We start from the raw sequence: 17,945 nt of genomic DNA, 5'->3' as shown, positions 1-17,945 counted from the left end.
AAGTCAGGGGCTATAATTGTATTTACAGTTCTTTTTATTGTTCTTAAGCATTCAGGATCACATCTCGCTAATATGGCCTTAACTGAGAGAGGTGAACAAAGCACTTGGCCTTAGCTCTGCAGGACCCATTTGTCAGTCAATGAGTTAAGGGGCCAATTTAAGGCCCCTAGAGGAACGAATTGGAAATACTTGCAATGGGAGTCAAAAGGTCCTTGAAAGAAAATCTCTACCAATTGATCCCAACTTGTTTAGAAGAGGCTTCCAGAAAACTGCAGTTTTGGATGCGAGTGGGGAAAATGCTTAGCCATTATGTCAAAATTGGTTCAGGAAGCAAAAATAAAAGTCTTAGAAGAAAATTCACTTTTCAGCTGATGGGTGATAGCTGATAATGAAGACATGTTCTTCCCTGCTCTGCAGACTGCAGTCTCCCCACCCCTGGCACTGCTGACAAAGATTAACAGCTGCTTTCATCTCTTGCTGTGCATTTTCACTCTGCTCCTCAGACACTGCTCCAGGTATTCTGCTACGCTCCTCTCCAAGGCTGCAGTGAATCTGGAATAACTTCACACTCTCAATACACATGTTGAACTCCGATTCACCCACCATCCCACCCACGTCTTTCCCTTGAAAACCTCAGGAAGGCTGTTCTGCTCAGGGCATGCACAGAAGAACTCTTGGCACTCACATCAAGTCATCACTGACTGAGTGACGTTTCCTGTCTCAGAATTCATCTCAGCACACGGTGGAGGCAGGATATTTGATATACAAGAGACAAATGAGGACTGTTATTAACAGGGAGTGTCTCCTTGATCAAATATAATGTCTTCTTTGATTAATACATAGCACCATATCAGAATAAAGAATAATTTAAGAGCATGATGAGTGTGGGAGCTACAAACAGAGGGGAAGAAAGCCAGCGTACTTCTGTTCCACTTCTCTGCTTCATTTATCACTTGCTGCCACGGTAAGACACCTAGCGATTATTTATTTGCACTTCTCCACACAGAGGCTATCACAACAAACAGGCCCGCAGGCTGCTGAGAACATTTGGGAGTGATTAATCAGTGAGCCATCCACAGAGACAGAATGCAGGGGGTGGGGAGTTCTAACACGTGTTTCTTAATCTTTCATCTATATTCAAGTCAATAGGCAACCCAACAAAAACTAGAGGGGGTCCAAGTCAGGTGAAATAAGCTGTACTGTCAGGGAGATGGCCACGATGACAGATCTGGGAGTAGAGGACGAAATGAGAAGTTTGGATCGGGCGGATCAATAAACAGATCACAGATGTATACGAAAAAGGGAACACTAATCTAACAGCATGGGCAAATGTGTCCCTGAGAACAGCCACTAAGATGTAAGTGACTACAACCGCATTATTCCAAGTTAAGCAGTTTATCCTGTATCACACACTCATAAAGTCAACCACAGAAACACACACAGCAACACTCACTGGGCCACATAGAGCGTATGGGGATAATGGGATTTTTAGCACACTGCAGCTGGCTCTCACGTGCTGGGTCGGGAACCGATTACAGGCAATAATCCTCTCCATTCAAGACAATGTGCATGCTGAAAGCAGCAACAGAAACACAGAAGAGATAAATGCTCCTTGCTACTTTTAGTTTGATACAGCAGTTTTGCTCTGACTCAACTGTTTAACTGGACAAAAAAATGTCGAGGACATAATATCCTACACAATAACTCACAATCTTTACAAATTCTCCACTAAGATCTGCATTATGGTGCAAATATGATGTGGAATATGTATTAGAAGCACCATTGTGTTTTCCCTGTGGATGATTATGCATCTATTGCACCAGTCTGCAATAAAGCCAGTGCTTAATTTTATACATTTGCAAATAATAAACTCTGTTAACAACATACTCTATGTTTCATCATTCTCATCAGACCTATAATTCCTTGGTTTTACTTCCCCACAGTTGCCATTTGGATGACTGAACCATTTCAAACCCCCAGCAGCCAAGCTACCTCTTAATGGAGATGGAGAAAAAGAAAGCAGTGTGATGATGGTGAAACGTTTCAGCAATTGAGTTTGTGGGTGATGAGGTAAACACTAAACCACCTGTCCTGACAATGACCTTATCTTCAGTGGTAATCTGAGCTCCAACTGTAAAATCTGTGCCCTTCCCCTTGATAAACAACAGGATAGGACTGATGCATGTGTTTGCAGCAGGATTTGGGGAAATCAACCTCTTGCCGCTGTATAAGCAACCATTGTTCATGTCGAATAAAAGGCCATGATGAGGCTAAGCACAGAGGAGCTGTGAGGCCTGAGAAGCCTCACCAGGACCAATTTTTGTTCCTCTGGATTGTAAGACATAAAGGCAGCTCATGGGAGCCGAGGCTTTGGGCTCTGTTCTGCATCTATACACAATAGGTCATAAATTTCCTCAATGTGTATTCCCTGCCACCAGCTATCGCAATCCATTCTTTCATCTACAACGCTCTCACACTGTGCTTCAACCACAATGCAGAAATGACTATGATTGTAATGACAAGGATAAAAGCCTCCATTTGCATGACACCTTTCACTGAGGGACACTAAAGAGGTTTAGATGGAATCCCTCAGCCCCCTCAGGCATGATGCATAATATTCATTCAATAGGATGGAGGTTAAAGAATTGAGCAAAGTCGATCATGATAACTAAACACGAATGCATTGACCATGGATCCCGTGGGCAACTTGTTATCCAGTTGGGGAATGCCTGACGTGGGCAGGCAAACAGAGCTGGAAATGGATTGATGCTGAGGGCAAGACCTCTCCTGCCTACACTCAAATAGTAGCACACAACCTGGCCTTTTTCATCATCCTTACCAGCATACGGAGAGGCAAAAGCAGCCTTATGTTAGGTGACAAGCCTACAGGACAGAGGTCTATGCTCCACATCCTCTCATTTCTCAATGTGTGAAAGGAATCTGTCAGGAGTGGATGGCATTGCTTTCCCCTCTCCCCGCGGGGCTTAGCACACGTGGACCCAGGGTGAGCGCACAAGCTTGAGTCAGCGCTTCAGCTCTTTGTTTGTCGGCCCCCCTCCGCTGCCCCCCTGCAGGCTATGTGAGTGGGCCAGACGGACTTCCTGACTCAGGGATTTATTTGGGGGAACAAGGGAAAGGGCACTGGGTTATCCCTCTCGCAGGCTGTGACAAACTCTCTGCTTTTCTTTTCTCTATCACTGGAGCTGTTTGTCATTCATGATAGCAGGGAAGAGACTCTATGCTGCCCATCACCCTGGTGCTGCAGGGGCACAGCACTATCACACCATGTCATCACATCCCAGGGAAGAGACAGATGCTCTGATAGAGGCAAGGGAAGGCGCCACAGCAAGAGCACTACTTTCACTGCCCGGCAAATTCTTTGGAACGCCGATTATGTGAGGAGTGACACACAGAATCCAAATAAGAATGGCTCATTCAATATTCAGTGTATGTTCCTGTGCAGCACACAATATATAGAGGCACTCGGGCTGTCTCAACATGGTGCTTTCTGTAGCAATAAGCAATGTGATACAGTAAAGATTAAATCTGTATCTCTACATCAGAAGACAATGAGGTCTGTTATGTGAGAATCATGGAAAACTATGAGTCAGAGGGAGGCAACATATTTCTGTTGGTGGAAGAGAAGGTGCATGAGGGTAGTGGGATGCATCTACCTGCTGTAGATCCCTGAGGCTGCAAGGCCAGGCTGGATCTCCATCAACACCTCAGCCTTGACGGCACCTGACAGGCTTCAGATAGATTCACACCTGGGCTTATCTACAGGCTGCAGCCCCTTCAAGGCCTCAGCTGCTGCTGCCACTGTGTCTGCCGCTGCACAGAGGCAGCTATTAGTCCCATCAGCCTGATTATGGCAGGAAAATGCCAGCTGGTGTTTTATCCAACAGTAAACAAAGACAAATACCACAGAGCAGCTCAACCATTCCGACTAACACCCACTTAATACTTGCGATGAGCCATTCGCTGCCCTGGGCATGTGTTGCTCGGATTCAACAGATTGATATGAATCAATTCTCCTTTGTCAGGCTCTGGAGGTAGAGGTAGTATTAACATTTCAGCTCCAGTGTGGCTGTTTCTTCAAAATGGAGCCAGCATTTCAGCAGTATGTTTTCTGCCATGCTATACATTCTGCTCACACTCTCGCTTTGGTGGAGGAATCCATCTCGCTGTGGCTTGACAACAAAACCATTACCCTCTCACCTCCAGGGAGCAGACAGTCCAACTCCACAAAACTGCACATTCCACAGAGCGGAAGAGAGAGAGTGACACAGAAAGAAAGATAAAGAGAGAGAGAAAGTAAAGAAAAAAAGAAGACAATAGACAACACAGCTCAAAAACGGTTACGCACAGGCATTTGACTGCACGTACAAAGCAAACAGACACAACTAGAGTATCAAACATCCAAGTGAGCTCAGTGTTGTCTGTGTACAACATAACTTACATGACTCCCATGGTAGTGAATCCAATATTCTTCTCCACATGTACAGACCTCCTGCTTCTGATGCTGTCACAGTGGAGCATCAGCCTGAGTATGCCTTTTGAATGACAACATCTACAATGTATTTGTCCCAGGCAGCTACTGTCCTGCTCTGTATCTTTATGTCCCCGTCATGTGGGCCAGATGCCCTGTGCTCAGTAGACCCCTCTGCTCTACATAATCTGTCCCGCCTATTTTCAGTGACAGATCTCTGCTGTCAATCACAGCACAGCCAACCAAATGCAGTAGACGTTTATTCGCTTGAGTCTCTTTACGTGGATCATCAGATCATCCCTACTGGGAAAGATGGATGAAACAGGATGGACTCCAAGTTCTTCATGGAAACTTCGAACTATACACTGATTAGACAATGGACTCTGGCAAGTCATCCAACATGTGTTGTTCAGAGCAAATAACAAGCACTTGTGATCCTGTGCTTCCACTTTGCAACAAACAGGACTCTTTATTGAAAAGATGTTTGCTCCTCCCTTTGACTAAATTATAGTCCAGTGGAGCAGAGAGGGCTATTTCAACTTCCTGATTTCCAATCTCCACTTTTGAAAGAAAAATCAGTCACATTTTATTCCCACAACCTAATGACTTGTTTCTATGGTTACTCAGGGAAGCCTGGGGGATGAAGGGCAGAGTGAGTGTTGCTGACACAAAGGCAGGGTCTTGTGTGTGCAGGAGAGGCTAAATGGCCCTGCTGCCACAATTACAGGAGGATTCCTTCTGCACGATCACAGTCATTACTGCACAAGCACTCACCTGGGCAGCAGCTGCAGGGCGGCGATGGACGACCATAAAACCACTTCCTACTGACACTCCTCGAGGGCCGCATTCCGGCAAACAGCTGTCTGCCCTGTCCTTGTAACAGCCCGCCCAGCAGCCTGTGTGCCACCTCTGAGGTCTACAATGTCCCAGAATTCTCTACTGACTTGTTGTGTCTCCAAGGTCTTCTATTCTCTTCCTTTCATTACCCACATGTATCTCGGAGTAAATACTCCCTCTCCCGAGTATGATTAGTGTGAGGCAGCAAAATGATAGACGGACGAGCTCCCCTCAAACACAAACAAGGGACCCACAATAGGCCATGGAAAATGTTTCATGCTGCTATGCAGAAATGAACACACTGAGAAAAGTAGATCGGAAACTGAGCAGTCGACTCCTCTCAGCAGTGTGCCGGGTAGGTAATAAACACACCGTCACAATCAGCAGGTGTTAATGGAAAAGAAAGATGGGTAGAAGTATCTGCAAGGTGGCAGTTAGCCACACCGTCTAGTCCCTGCTGTGAGCTCCGCCTGGTCTCATTACACAACGCTGTGTCAATACACTAATCATATGCTCTGTCACAAGGCAATCAGTGCTTAACGTGCTAGTCAGCTGAACGCATGGCTCGAAATTCATTATCCCTACCCCCAGTAATACTCTGACACACACTTACACACATAATGATCAGCACACACACACACACACACACACACACACACCATCCGGTCAGAGTTTGACCTTTGACTCTTCCAGTCTCCCTGCGACTATATAGTCAGTCTAATCGCCAATTGCTCATTACTGACCCTGGGGTCATCTTTGTTTCAAGTTGCTTCAAGCACAATTACCAGAGACAGGAGGCAGATTGAAAGAACAATTTTATAACCAGAATGATTTTAAAGATACATTCCTTGTGTGATCAAAGACATTTTCTAGTTTCTGAAAATAGTACCATCACAGGATAACATTCATAGTTGGAATTCAATTGGAAAATGTTCCCGTGTTCAACAGCACAAAGAGTAGCAGCACATTCTTATTTAACTACACAGCCATGCAAGTAAAAGGGTCATGAATTCTGATACTGAGGTGTACAAATTAGTAAGTAAGTAAGTAAAATAACAACCACAACTTAAAATGTTTATACTGAAATGAATACATTAACTTAATGCTAAGAATCTGAGCTAACACTATGGGTGTTTCTACCACTGAGTAATCAAAACAAGCACATGTGAACGCTTTAATCCTGTTTTGAAGGAATTAAGTTATTTGAATGAAAGATGACATAATTCGGAGGCACCAATTATTATTCCTAGGAGACACATTACTTATTTGTGCATAGACATTTTCAAAAATGTGGCTCTCACCTGCAGTTATCAAATCGATATATATACTGAAATGATTTTTCAACTCAGTAGGCATCTTAAATGAAACAAATTAAATGCTTTTTTTTGACAGTTGAACGGTTGACTTAGTTTTGCAATGAAAAATGAATGAATTGCTTTTGTTCATCACGCTCTTCTTTTCTCTCGGCAGCAGACTAGCTAGAGCAGCTAGACTCTGGCTAATTGCATTCTAATTAAAATTTCATCTCTGAGTAGAATGGTGTTAGTGAATGTCAGACAAGTGTCTAAGGAGCCTTCTCCACTCCATTGGGGTAGAAAGTGCTGTTTGGTTATTCTGCTCCTACATCCTGGGCTCTCAGGATTTACACATGCATCCCACTAATTGTATCTTTTGAGAACAAAAAGGAATACTAATCAGATATGAGTTTTCAATCAAGTCTAAAACATGAAGGACACTCGTTTCATCACTTTCTTTTTTTTTCTTTTTCAATTCAAGCGCTCCCAGGGCAGCACAAAAACAAGAAAATCTGTTGATTGATTCCAATTCGTTCTGACTTTAGGGGCCCTACATTTCAATCAGCAGTGACATAGAAAAAGCAAACACAACAAGACGATGATGATATTCCTGTTGCAGGCAACAGCTGCAGAGGGTAAGGAAAAGGGTGTGTGCTTCAAATCAAGCATAGTGCATCTCCACCACCCTTTTCTGTATCTGCGGAATGTGATGCTGTTTAAATATGGCCCATCATCATTGTGTTTCTCTGGGCCAAGTACAACAGCAGATTCTTGGCAGTAAATTATCATTGGGATGAAATGAAAGGTGGAACCCTTTGCTGTACTTCCACCTACAACCCCTCTACCCCATCAGAACCTGCTACAGGGGAAATAACAAGTCCACCTCCCTCTTTTTCCCTGTGCTCAGCCCACAGTGGCTGGCTCGGCACAACTCTCTATGCTACTCTTTTTGAGCTCAGGTCCAAAGAAAACATGAGAACTAATAAATCAGTGTCAGGAATTAACCCTGTCTAGCAGGGGGCCACACCTCTCTGTTATTCAGGACTACTGCGCTTGTGACAGGAAGCGGCATACGCAGGAAGTTGCATATTTAATGGAGGATCTGGAATGTCCCCTTAGCCAAAGGAGAGGCCTCATGGTTCCACTGATAGACTCTGACCCTGAAAGCTGGCAAGACAAACTTCATTTGTGGGTGCTTGGAGAAAAACTAAGCTCTACAGATCCCCCATGGGCTTCCTGTCACACTCCACAAGTTCCTTCACCTCCTGTGGTGCAGAGCTTCAATGGTCCTATGCATCAGGCTTAGCAAGCTTCCCTTTTGCCAACATTCATTATGGCATAGCACTCCTCGGAGAGTAGGAGAAGGAAATGTATGCACTGACCGGCCTGTCAGGGAATCTATCAATGACAATATAGTACATTGCGCCAGCCATCCACCCGCCTGGAGAGGATGAAGTATTCTCCAGGGCAACAACAAAACCAGAGCCAAGCAGTGCTGAAAAAGCCCCCATCAGCCTGAGATACAAGGGGACCAAACGGTTTTACCGAAATACATATAAACGGTCCTGCAATGCTGCAAAATCAGAAGAGCTGTTTCAAGCTGAATAAGCAAAACAACAAAAAAAACCTAAACACGAAATACCTCAGGACAATACTCGGCTTTAACCTAAGCCCCTTCGTGAGACACTCCCTCTTCATATCGAATTATGCAATTCTATTATCCATTCATGGGCACTGGTGCCTGTAAATAAAGGTTCATTTAGTCTGATGAGGGTGCATATCCCAAGGCATGCCATAAGTCAACCTTGGCAAGAACAACATCTCTACGGAATAGCTGTCCCACATGAAAGTTAACACCATGAACCACGACCTTCGACAGATATTTGAAGGCGAGTCTGTGCACATCTCCTCCACAGCTCTCTCCATGTACAACTATACATACAAACACACAGGAGCTTGAATGCATGCAGGTGTGTACGCACACAAGCTAACACAAACACTTAACACTTCATTTAACACCACAACAACTCAATCTAATATCTGCGTTTTGACAGACTCAAACATGGTGTGATTTGATTGAATGGGGGAAGTGCTTACCTAATGAAGAAGGAGGCTGCTGCAGATGAAGAAGGAGAGGGGGAGGTGGATGTATTGGTGACGGGTGCCGGGAGTCCCGGTTGGCTGGAGCTCCTCAGTCGGCAGGGCGTCAGGCCGATGCTGCTACTGGTGCTGGTGGTCATGGTGGTAACCGGGGACTCCGATGCTGTGACATCCCTGTCTGCTTCCCCCATCAAACCCTGGGCCTGTTGACACAAAGATACAGAGATAAGACCGCAACCACCACTTACAAGTTTTACTGCTCCTGCCCACCCTCCTTCCACTCCATTACCCCCTCTGTGCCACAGATGGACAAGCAGCTGCTGCAGCCAGCACCGGTTAGCGAGAGTCAGCAGTATCAGCAGAGAGCTCCATACAAACAGCAAGGATGCTGCACCATTCATTGATTCTGGCAACACTCTTGTGGTCGCTCTGGCTGTAGCCTACTGTAATTAAGTGATAACCTACATTTAATTAGTAATTAAATCACAAGCGATTTACTTCTACTCTGCCCCCGATTATATCTATACCTCCATGACTAATCTGGCACTTTACTCATCAGCAATGAGAAACGTGCCAGCTTGCAGGTTGAGTTATACTTGGACTATCTACGAGCGAGTTTCGAAGGGGGTAAACAATCAACAACAATGTTAGAAATGAGTCTTGTTTCATAGCTTTTACGAGGTATTGAAAATGTGCCTGCATGAGCACATCCAGCCCTGGCAGCTTGGTAATTGAGCAGGAGTAAGCTGAGGTGAGCTGCATCTGTTTCAGCCCTGGGGCTCTGGTAACTCAAGCCAAAGCTTCACTGGGTATACCACCTGTATGTTTTCATATTTGTTACATTATGTGCTACGGCAGGGCATCTACAAACAGCTCTGCCAGTTTCCTCATCAACACAGTATGGTTTAGAGTTAGATAAAGACAAACAAGTATTAATGAGATTTTTAAAAGCTGCTTGTTTTCTGTGGCTGTTCCTTTTATAATTATAAAACTCAAACACAAGAGAAAATGGCACATAAATACAGTATATTGTTCACTGAATCCATGAATATGCCATGCTTATACAATAACACGTATCTAGAAAAATTTTGATATGGAATATTTTGTGCCAGTGATCTAGTTTTTGGCAATGCACAAAGGTTTTTAACATAGAGCTACAGATGTTTAGTCCAGTACACTAACCTTTCTAGCGCTCTATTTCTGTTTAAGGCTAGAACTAAACCTGGTGTAGCTCAGTGGAGATAAAGGTTCAGCTGGAGCCTGCAGTGGTTCACTGATTGCTTGTAGTCCAACTGAAGGAGTGCAGAGAGCTAATTATACAAACCAAAAGACAACTCTGAGACTATGCTTCAGCTGGAGTCACCATACTGACAAAAGGTTAATCCTCATTGGAGCCGCTTAGTTTATCCTGCAAGACAATGATCAATAGCAGCTGACAAGAACCGGTTCTGGCGCTTTTCAGCATTGGAAATTAAATAAATAAAGGCCAAAGTTTTCCTAAAAACATTTATAACACTGACACATGGACATTGTGTAATCAGCAACAACCTTGAATTTAGCACAACACAGCGTTGCAGCCTCGGTGCCATTTGACAGGTTATGTATTATAAACACAGTTCAGGCCCTCTGCATATTTACCACCTCAATGTTTGCCCTAGATTCATGTTTGGCAACTAAAATAACATGCTTTACAATCTTTTTTGTGAAGTGTACGGCCTTCCATTATCTGCCATTTGTCGACACAGGCTGACAGCTGCACTATTTATATGCCAAGCCTGACATGTGAATGCTATACATCAGGATGTGAGCACATACTTACATTCTGACATTCACATGAGAGGCTTAGCCATTGCTCTGCAGTGCCACCACAGTTAACTTTACACACAGTACAGTGTGTTGCTATATTACAGCATGAGTGCATTATCTTTTCCCAGAAAAGCTTCACTGACCATTTGTCAAACTGTGGACCAGCAGTGCATGTTCTTCATGAAATCCCAGTCTCCCATTTCTTCCTTAGGAGCTTGTTATCAGAGCTAAGAATCACAGTCTTGTTATAGAGGCCTGGTTTTGCTCTCTTGAGACTTCATCATGGAAGTTAAGTCAGAATCAAGCTGCGGTGTGTTAAGTTGTGACTTGAGGAGTACACCATGGAAAAACTGGCTGCAAACTGAAATGAGCCAAATACAGATTCTCAGGCAGACACCAGAGCAGAAAGCCTCACACCATGCTGGTGTCTGTGACAGGTTAGGAACTCTGCGCATACCAGGGAAGTAGACCCATTACACTTTGGCACGAAAGACTAGAGCACTTCACACGCAGCCGTACAGGAAGCTGGTGTGTATAGCTCATCAAATCTGCCACTGATTGAGTCAGTTTTAAAATCAAGTGGCACTGAATTTCAGGAGCATACAGGGACAGCTGGGAATAGATGGGACTGGGGTGTGGGCTTAAAATGGGTAAAAGACAAATTCAAACACACATATAGGTGCACACACAGTCATCACTGTGCTTATCAAAGAATATTCCCCATGGTATGAAGACTGGGGACTTAAACCCTTCAACCAAGCTGCTCTGCAGCCTTGGACCTGGACTGGCCCTGATTCTGGCTGAAAAGTACAATCTATCCCCTGGTCAGGTAATTAGGCTGTGTCAGTGGAGCCATGTGTGCTCAGCCATTTGCACCAAGAGTCAGTAATGAGCTGGCCTTCCACCCTTTAACCCCAGCCCTCCCTGATCCCTCTGCCTTGGTTTTTAACACAGGAAAGAAAAGGCAGAAAAGGACGGGGGGAGAGGCCAAAGCGAGAGAATCAAAAGAGAGAAAAAGAGTCTGGAAAATGCTTCCTGTGAAGTCTGAAGTTAGCAGGGTAGACCAGCACCCTATCAGCAGTCCATCTTCTCCTCAGCCACTGAGGGTACGCGGTCCCCCCCGAGACCTTTGACCCAAGCGGTCAACAGACGATTACTGCTGAAATGAAATAGGCCTTGCACTAATCTGGCTGTCGTGCTCGGCTGGCCTCTGTAACCAACAGGAATCAAGTGAGGTGGCTTCTGACAATACTGGAGTTCTACCATATGAGAAAGCAACTAAAGAACATTTAGCTCTCTTGACAGAAAATGTCCAATACCAAAATATAATTGCCAAGTTTTAAAATTGTTTCCTAATTTGGCAAGCCTGGCAATTTTTCCTTCCCTTTCCTGCCTGTATTTTCTTCTCTTGTCATCCTCACTCTCTGTGGCACACTGCCATGCAAGCCCAGCTGCACCAAAGAAGCAGCAGCCAAGATCATCTGCTGGGCTTCAAATTGGTGGCAATGGAGGAGGCCATGGCAGCAGGCAACCAGTGGGCCAATAATGGAAAGCCTCATGGGTCAAGAGCACTTGGTCTTTGTAGATTACAGCACATGTGGTTGTGGATTTTATGGAGCAAAGGAGGAAAGGCAGATTTGGGTCAATCTTGTTCTTGTTTTGAATAGTAGCGCAACACTGCTTGTAATGTGGTTTTTCTGCAGTACCTTAACTGCTCTCAAAGCAGTAATTACTTAAGCAATTGTAAGGTTACAGCTTATCTATGTTGGGGTTTTGCAGGGGTGGGTAGTAATGAGTGTATGAATGAATGTAACGCACAAGTTTAAAAGATCCTTTTTAGGAGTGCTTGCCATGTTCCTTTTTGTTTAACCTGTAGCTCTACTCCTTACTTGAGTATATTTTTGCACCAATAATCAACTTTTTACTTCTCTACATTTGCCATTTGTCCTTTCATGACAACTATTCTGCTCTAAATGCAGGGATTGAGTGTAGGAGGGAAAGCTTGCGAGAAGCACCTCGAATGCTGATGCCAAGCTGTCGGCTGCCTGGAAGAAAAATAAGCACCACCTGTCTATTTGCCACGATGCAAAGATGATGGAGTAAAACACAGAACCAGAGTCAACTTGCAATTTACTCTGCAACAGTGAGTAATTTATAAACCTTTTTTTTTTTTTTTTTTTTCATGTATAAGTTTCTCAAATGGTAACTGGTCACTTATACTTAAGTAATTTTTTTTTTCTTGAGTATAGATTTTTAGTACTCTATCCGACCCACATCGGTTTCTAGACCTGCAGCAGGCTGTTTCAGAAAAGTCTATTTGTGTGCCATTTGCTCAGTTCAAGGCAGCTGCACTTACATGAACCAGTGTCAGCCAATTACAAAGAGGGAGCCAGATAGTTTCAATTCCAACGACCACAAACATCATTCCAGATGTTAACCAGAGGCTTTTCCCAAATGGGAAATTCAAGGTGCCTTATAATGGGCTGTGTGTGGGAGCGCCCCAGGCTCCCTGTTTGACGCACTTTGAAGGATATCTGTCTAAAGTCCATCTCTACTTCTTTGTTAACACTGCATGCTTTCCCCATAAAAAAACCAAGAGGGAATCATGAATTGAAGCTTGTGCCTTTCGGCAGGGCATAACTCCCAATCCTCGAGAACGTGTGTGGGTTTTTGTCATTCTGAAGGATCTGGTTTTAATGAAAGAAACAAGCTTGAGAAAAAAAACACCCATTTCTGCTGTGTCTGTAACTTTATGTCCTGAAGGGACATTTCTCTCTGTCCAAGGAGGGCCCCAGCCTCAGCTATGTGGCATTGAGCAACTCATCCCAGCTCCAAGGGCCACTAATTGCTTTTAGACACATAGATGGAGAACACAAGTCAGCCTCTACTTTCTGCGCCAGGCCATTTGATTTGCCCTAGATTGCGTACATGCAGTTAAAAGCTTTTGATGGCCTCCCATAAACCATCTCTAAAGGCACTTGTTGACATTAAAGGGAGGAGTGAAAATCTGTCTTCAATTTTGAAGCAGAAAGGAAGGAATAACACTGCACAGAGAGCAGTTACCAACACAGCAGTTAGAACAGGAGATGGGGAATATTAAATAAATAAGTGCAAGGGCTCGATGATGTTAACACATGTTGTTTGGTCTGTACACTGTCTGCCTGGTGAAGAATCTCACAGAGGTTTGTCAGTCGGGTCTGAGACCAGGTGTCCCCGTCAATGTAGGAAGAGACCCATCAGCAAAAGACTGATTCTTTATATCAACAACCATTAATATGCTCTAAGATTCATAAAAATCACTGTAAACACACATCTTTTACTGTAAATCTTATGTTGAAATGAAAATCTATGTCATCGTGCAAAGAAATGATTTAAAGTCATAAAAAAGGTAAAGCAGGATTAATCCCATGACATCAAGGACAAAACTCTGGACCTTTCCAGGTCAAACAGACATCAAACAAAGCATACACCAAGTCTTATCCAGCATGAGAAGAGAGTTATGGTGACGCTGTGGGGTGGTCATTTGAAATGCCCTTGAGGAGGAGGTCAGCAGATTAGTGCTGCGATGACTTCTGATCTCAGATCACTCAGGGTCCTTGACTACTGAGGAATGAGAGGTCAGCACTCCTGCAGAGTTCTGACTCACAAATTCTCTGCAGGGCTGCATCTCGACTAAATGTCTGAAATGTAACATGTGGAACCTGACGAGCACTGCAGCATAAATTATGGACTTTTTAAGAAACAAGATTTCATCAAAGTATTTCCTAATTAATGTTTCTTGATTTGGAATATTTATTTTCCCTTTCTCTCATGACAAGTCTCATTTACCTTTTATATTTCTAGCTGGTCCCAAACTACAACTGATCACTTAAGCAGTATGGCCTTTTAATGATCAATTATTGTCTGATATTTGGCCCTCAAGGAATTGAAGGTAATTCTACTGTTACAGTATCTTGAAGTGGTTCTAAATGGATAAAAGTGCATAAAATGTATTATAAAAGTGAAAAAAGACACATGACGCACCGGTTTAGGCTGAGGGAGGAAGTTGTTCACCCTGGAGATGCTCCACATGCCCTCGAGGTACTGCTGCGTTTGGATGGTGACTGAGCTCAGAGACCCACTGAGTTGCCCCCCTGCCACTGTAACCTGGACACTGGTCTTAGGCCCTGAAGAGGCTGAGGGGCTCTGCGGCCAGCCTGGTACCCTGTGGCGCTCCCCCAAGGGTAGGACAGAGTGTGCGACTGGTTGGCTTTTGGACAGTTGTTTTGCATGGACACTGGAGGACGATACATTGAATCTAGAAGGCTGTGGTAAAAATGATGTGGTGGGCAGGGCTGGCATGTCTGAGCTGAAGGTGAGGATGGGCGCATGGAGCGTCTGCAAGGCCTCCTGCCTCAGTTGCTGGAGAGGTGTGGAGCACACCTGGCAACAGCTGACACCACCTTCATGGCTACCAGGTGTTTGGAGCTGCTCGAACAGGAAGGTTGCATATCCAGGGTCCTGCAGAGTAAACACACACAAGAGGGGCTTTAACTCCACACACAATACACCCATACACAACTCTGAGCATATAGCAAGTTCATCTCAAGTGTATCTCACCATCTGCTCTCTTGAAAGGATTTTCTATATGTTGTTCACATTTTCCGGGCGCATCAGTGGTCTGCTAGCAGTGTGGTCCCTAACTGCCCTCCGGGACTAACACTCCCTGCTTTAACCACTTCCTTTTAGTCGGGATGGTTGTTTGTTTAGACTGAGATGGTTCGCCTGCATGCAATTCAAGACTGCTGATCAGGTTCGCCAGGCATGTGTGTGGTTATTTGGGAAGTTGAGACCAAAAAACAAAAGCCAAACGTGAGGAGAAAACTCTGAAATAAGGCTTAGAGGGATTACTGAAGATCCCATAGAAGCATTCCTCGCACAAAAAAAAGGGAAATGCGCCTTTTATTTATTTTACATAACTTAGAAGAGAGCTGCGGCAATTTCATCTTACTACTGCTTTTAGAGACGGTGTCCAGTGAAGTTTTGTTCTTTTATTTTGTCCCTAAGAAGGATCCCTAGGGTGTCTGTCTCTGCTTGGGAGGAAAGAAAACAACAGCTGAGGGGACTTCAGTGCCCAAAGCAATACAATTTACATATGATAGGTGCCCCAGAAGGAAGAGATATGATAAGCCACCAAATGGGAAATAAACACCTCTTCCAGGAAGCCGGAAGCACACGGAGCTATCAGAGAACTATTCAGATCCGACGTGAAGGTGGAACATAACTTTCTCTGTGTCCTAGAAACACGCACACAGACACACACACACACACACACACACACACACACACAGACAACAGAGTCTCTTAAGAGGCATAAAGGGGCACTAGACCTCTGCCCAGTGGAGTCGTGGCCTAAGACAGGAGCCCACAGCCCATACATAAATGTTTATGAGGCCTTTGCTCCGTGGAACCTCCGAGGTGATCAGGAGGAGTGAAGCAGCAGGGAAACAACAATCCTCTGCCCTAATGCAGTGCCACTTAATACAGCTAACCCAATAGATCCAAAGACCAAAGAGGCAGGCTGAGGGACTCTAAATCTCCTCCCCATGAAAGCAACTCAATACAAATACTTTTAGATGACCTTTCCCTGCAAACACCTACTGGATTAATAGTATGATCACACAACCTTCCTACAGCCTTACAGAAAACTATGGACATATATCTTATGTACATTCTCAATGGAAAGAAATAGACAGAAAGTGGTATCTGCTGAATTATACTCGATGTACCCTGACAGATAAGTATCTCCATATCATCACTTTACTTAAAGGATAATCGTGCATAAGCGTGTGACTTGACTGGCCCGATGTTGACTGAGTGTTCTGGTTAATGATTTCCTACATTGGCTACTTGCTTTCCGCATGAGCAGACACGGACAGGATGCAAGCATGACTAAAAAATACACTCAGGATGTAGAAACTCCAATAAATCTCACCACGAATGACAGACTCTGATTGGCTGATGACTAGCACGGCACATCTAGTGCAGTATGGCATTAAGTGAATGTTGATGCTAGTGTATATCCCAGTGTGGAATGGATTTAACATAAGAAGCTTAAACTAGAAATATGATGGTATGATCAAGCTTTAAAATATGATATCTAATGCCGCTGGATCCCGACACATGAACAATCTCTACTTTTATGCTCAGGCAGCATATTAATGCGCAAGACAGGATAGTTCAGCTGGATAAGATGAAATAGTCTATGACAAATTGGAGTGAAATGTTAGACGGAGCATAAGAAAACACCACTGGCTGCTATTTTCACAGTCTGCTCTGGCTTCATGTGCGTGCTTCCTAGACAGGAAATTGAAGCCAAGTCATAACCAGTCAACTCCGCCTTTCCATCACCCCTCACCCTTTAGCCTCGAACCAGCCCCTAGCCACCTCGGGGCACTGGTAGATGGAAGAAATCAATTTCCCTCTCTCTCTCCATGCATTGTTAGGTGTTGATTTAGGGGAGCTAATAAAAAGACACACAAAGCTGAGCCCATCTGCTATTCAGTTAGGATTCTGGAGGTTAGAGAGCGGGCTTCTCCTGTAAAGCTGTCTGTAGGCTTTGTGTCCACTGAAGTGAATAAAGGGTCAGGGCCACAAGGCTTATGAGGATGATGGCGCTGATGATGAGGATGATGATGTGGCTATGATGAAACTGAAGGCCACAGTATCCATCTTTATATGACACATTAGAGGTAGAGAAGAGGATATCAAAAGATTGGCAGATATTTCACACATCACCCAGATAATGAAAGTTTGAATGTAGAAAAATATAAATTTAGCCCAGTAAAGCTTGCTGATAAGCATATACAAACACATGCCAGATTAAACACTTATGTGTGTGCTATCATGTTCAGGCTGACTACTTGAGAGCTTGTGCATAAGCGTAAAGTGGAAACATATGAAACATATGATGCATGAGCACACCCAACCCGGAAGCCATTTTGCTTCTTTTATCATCCATATGATCTATTACTGACAGGTGCGAGTGGGTGTGAAGAGTAGCGCTGCTTCAGAGAAGTATGTGATGCACAGCATCAACACAGTCCAAATGTTCAAAGCATTCCCATCGGCAGAGAGGCGTGGATCTACTCCAGGGCCCTGACTCCCTGTCCATTGTTGTGTACAAGTGGGAGATGGTTTTGGTTTTCAACCCGAGGTCTATTGAGTCAAACTGCACGAGTGAGGATAAGAGGACAGGGAGAGATAGAGAGGTGGGAGGAGGTAGGCTTGGGTTGTGGCCCTTGCCTAGAGGCTTGTGGGTGGTTGTGTTGGTTTACTGCCTGTCAGCACTGATCTTTATTAAACTCTGGGGACAAATGTAGTCAGATGCTATGGCCTTATTATGGAAAGGAGGTCTGCAGAGTGCACTGGGGAGAGAA

At 44.3% G+C, this 17,945-nt stretch overlaps 1 protein-coding gene across 1 annotated transcript in view; it reads right to left on the bottom strand.

The window, feature by feature from the left end:
• Positions 1 to 17,945, bottom strand: part of kif26ab (kinesin family member 26Ab) — a 65,331-nt gene that overhangs the window by 25,205 nt on the left and 22,181 nt on the right. Inside the window, exons 3-4 of the mRNA XM_070842578.1 lie at positions 14,551 to 15,027; positions 8,719 to 8,924 (exon numbers count right to left, since the gene is read on the bottom strand). Of these exons, the coding sequence (XP_070698679.1) occupies positions 8,719 to 8,924; positions 14,551 to 15,027 (683 nt within the window). The remainder of the gene's footprint in view (positions 1 to 8,718; positions 8,925 to 14,550; positions 15,028 to 17,945) is intronic.

Source organism: Pempheris klunzingeri, chromosome 13, assembly GCF_042242105.1.
Source record: "Pempheris klunzingeri isolate RE-2024b chromosome 13, fPemKlu1.hap1, whole genome shotgun sequence".
Lineage (NCBI taxonomy): Eukaryota > Metazoa > Chordata > Actinopteri > Acropomatiformes > Pempheridae > Pempheris > Pempheris klunzingeri.
The sequence above is the reverse complement of the archived record's forward strand: the minus strand, read 5'-3'. Positions and strand labels throughout refer to the sequence as shown.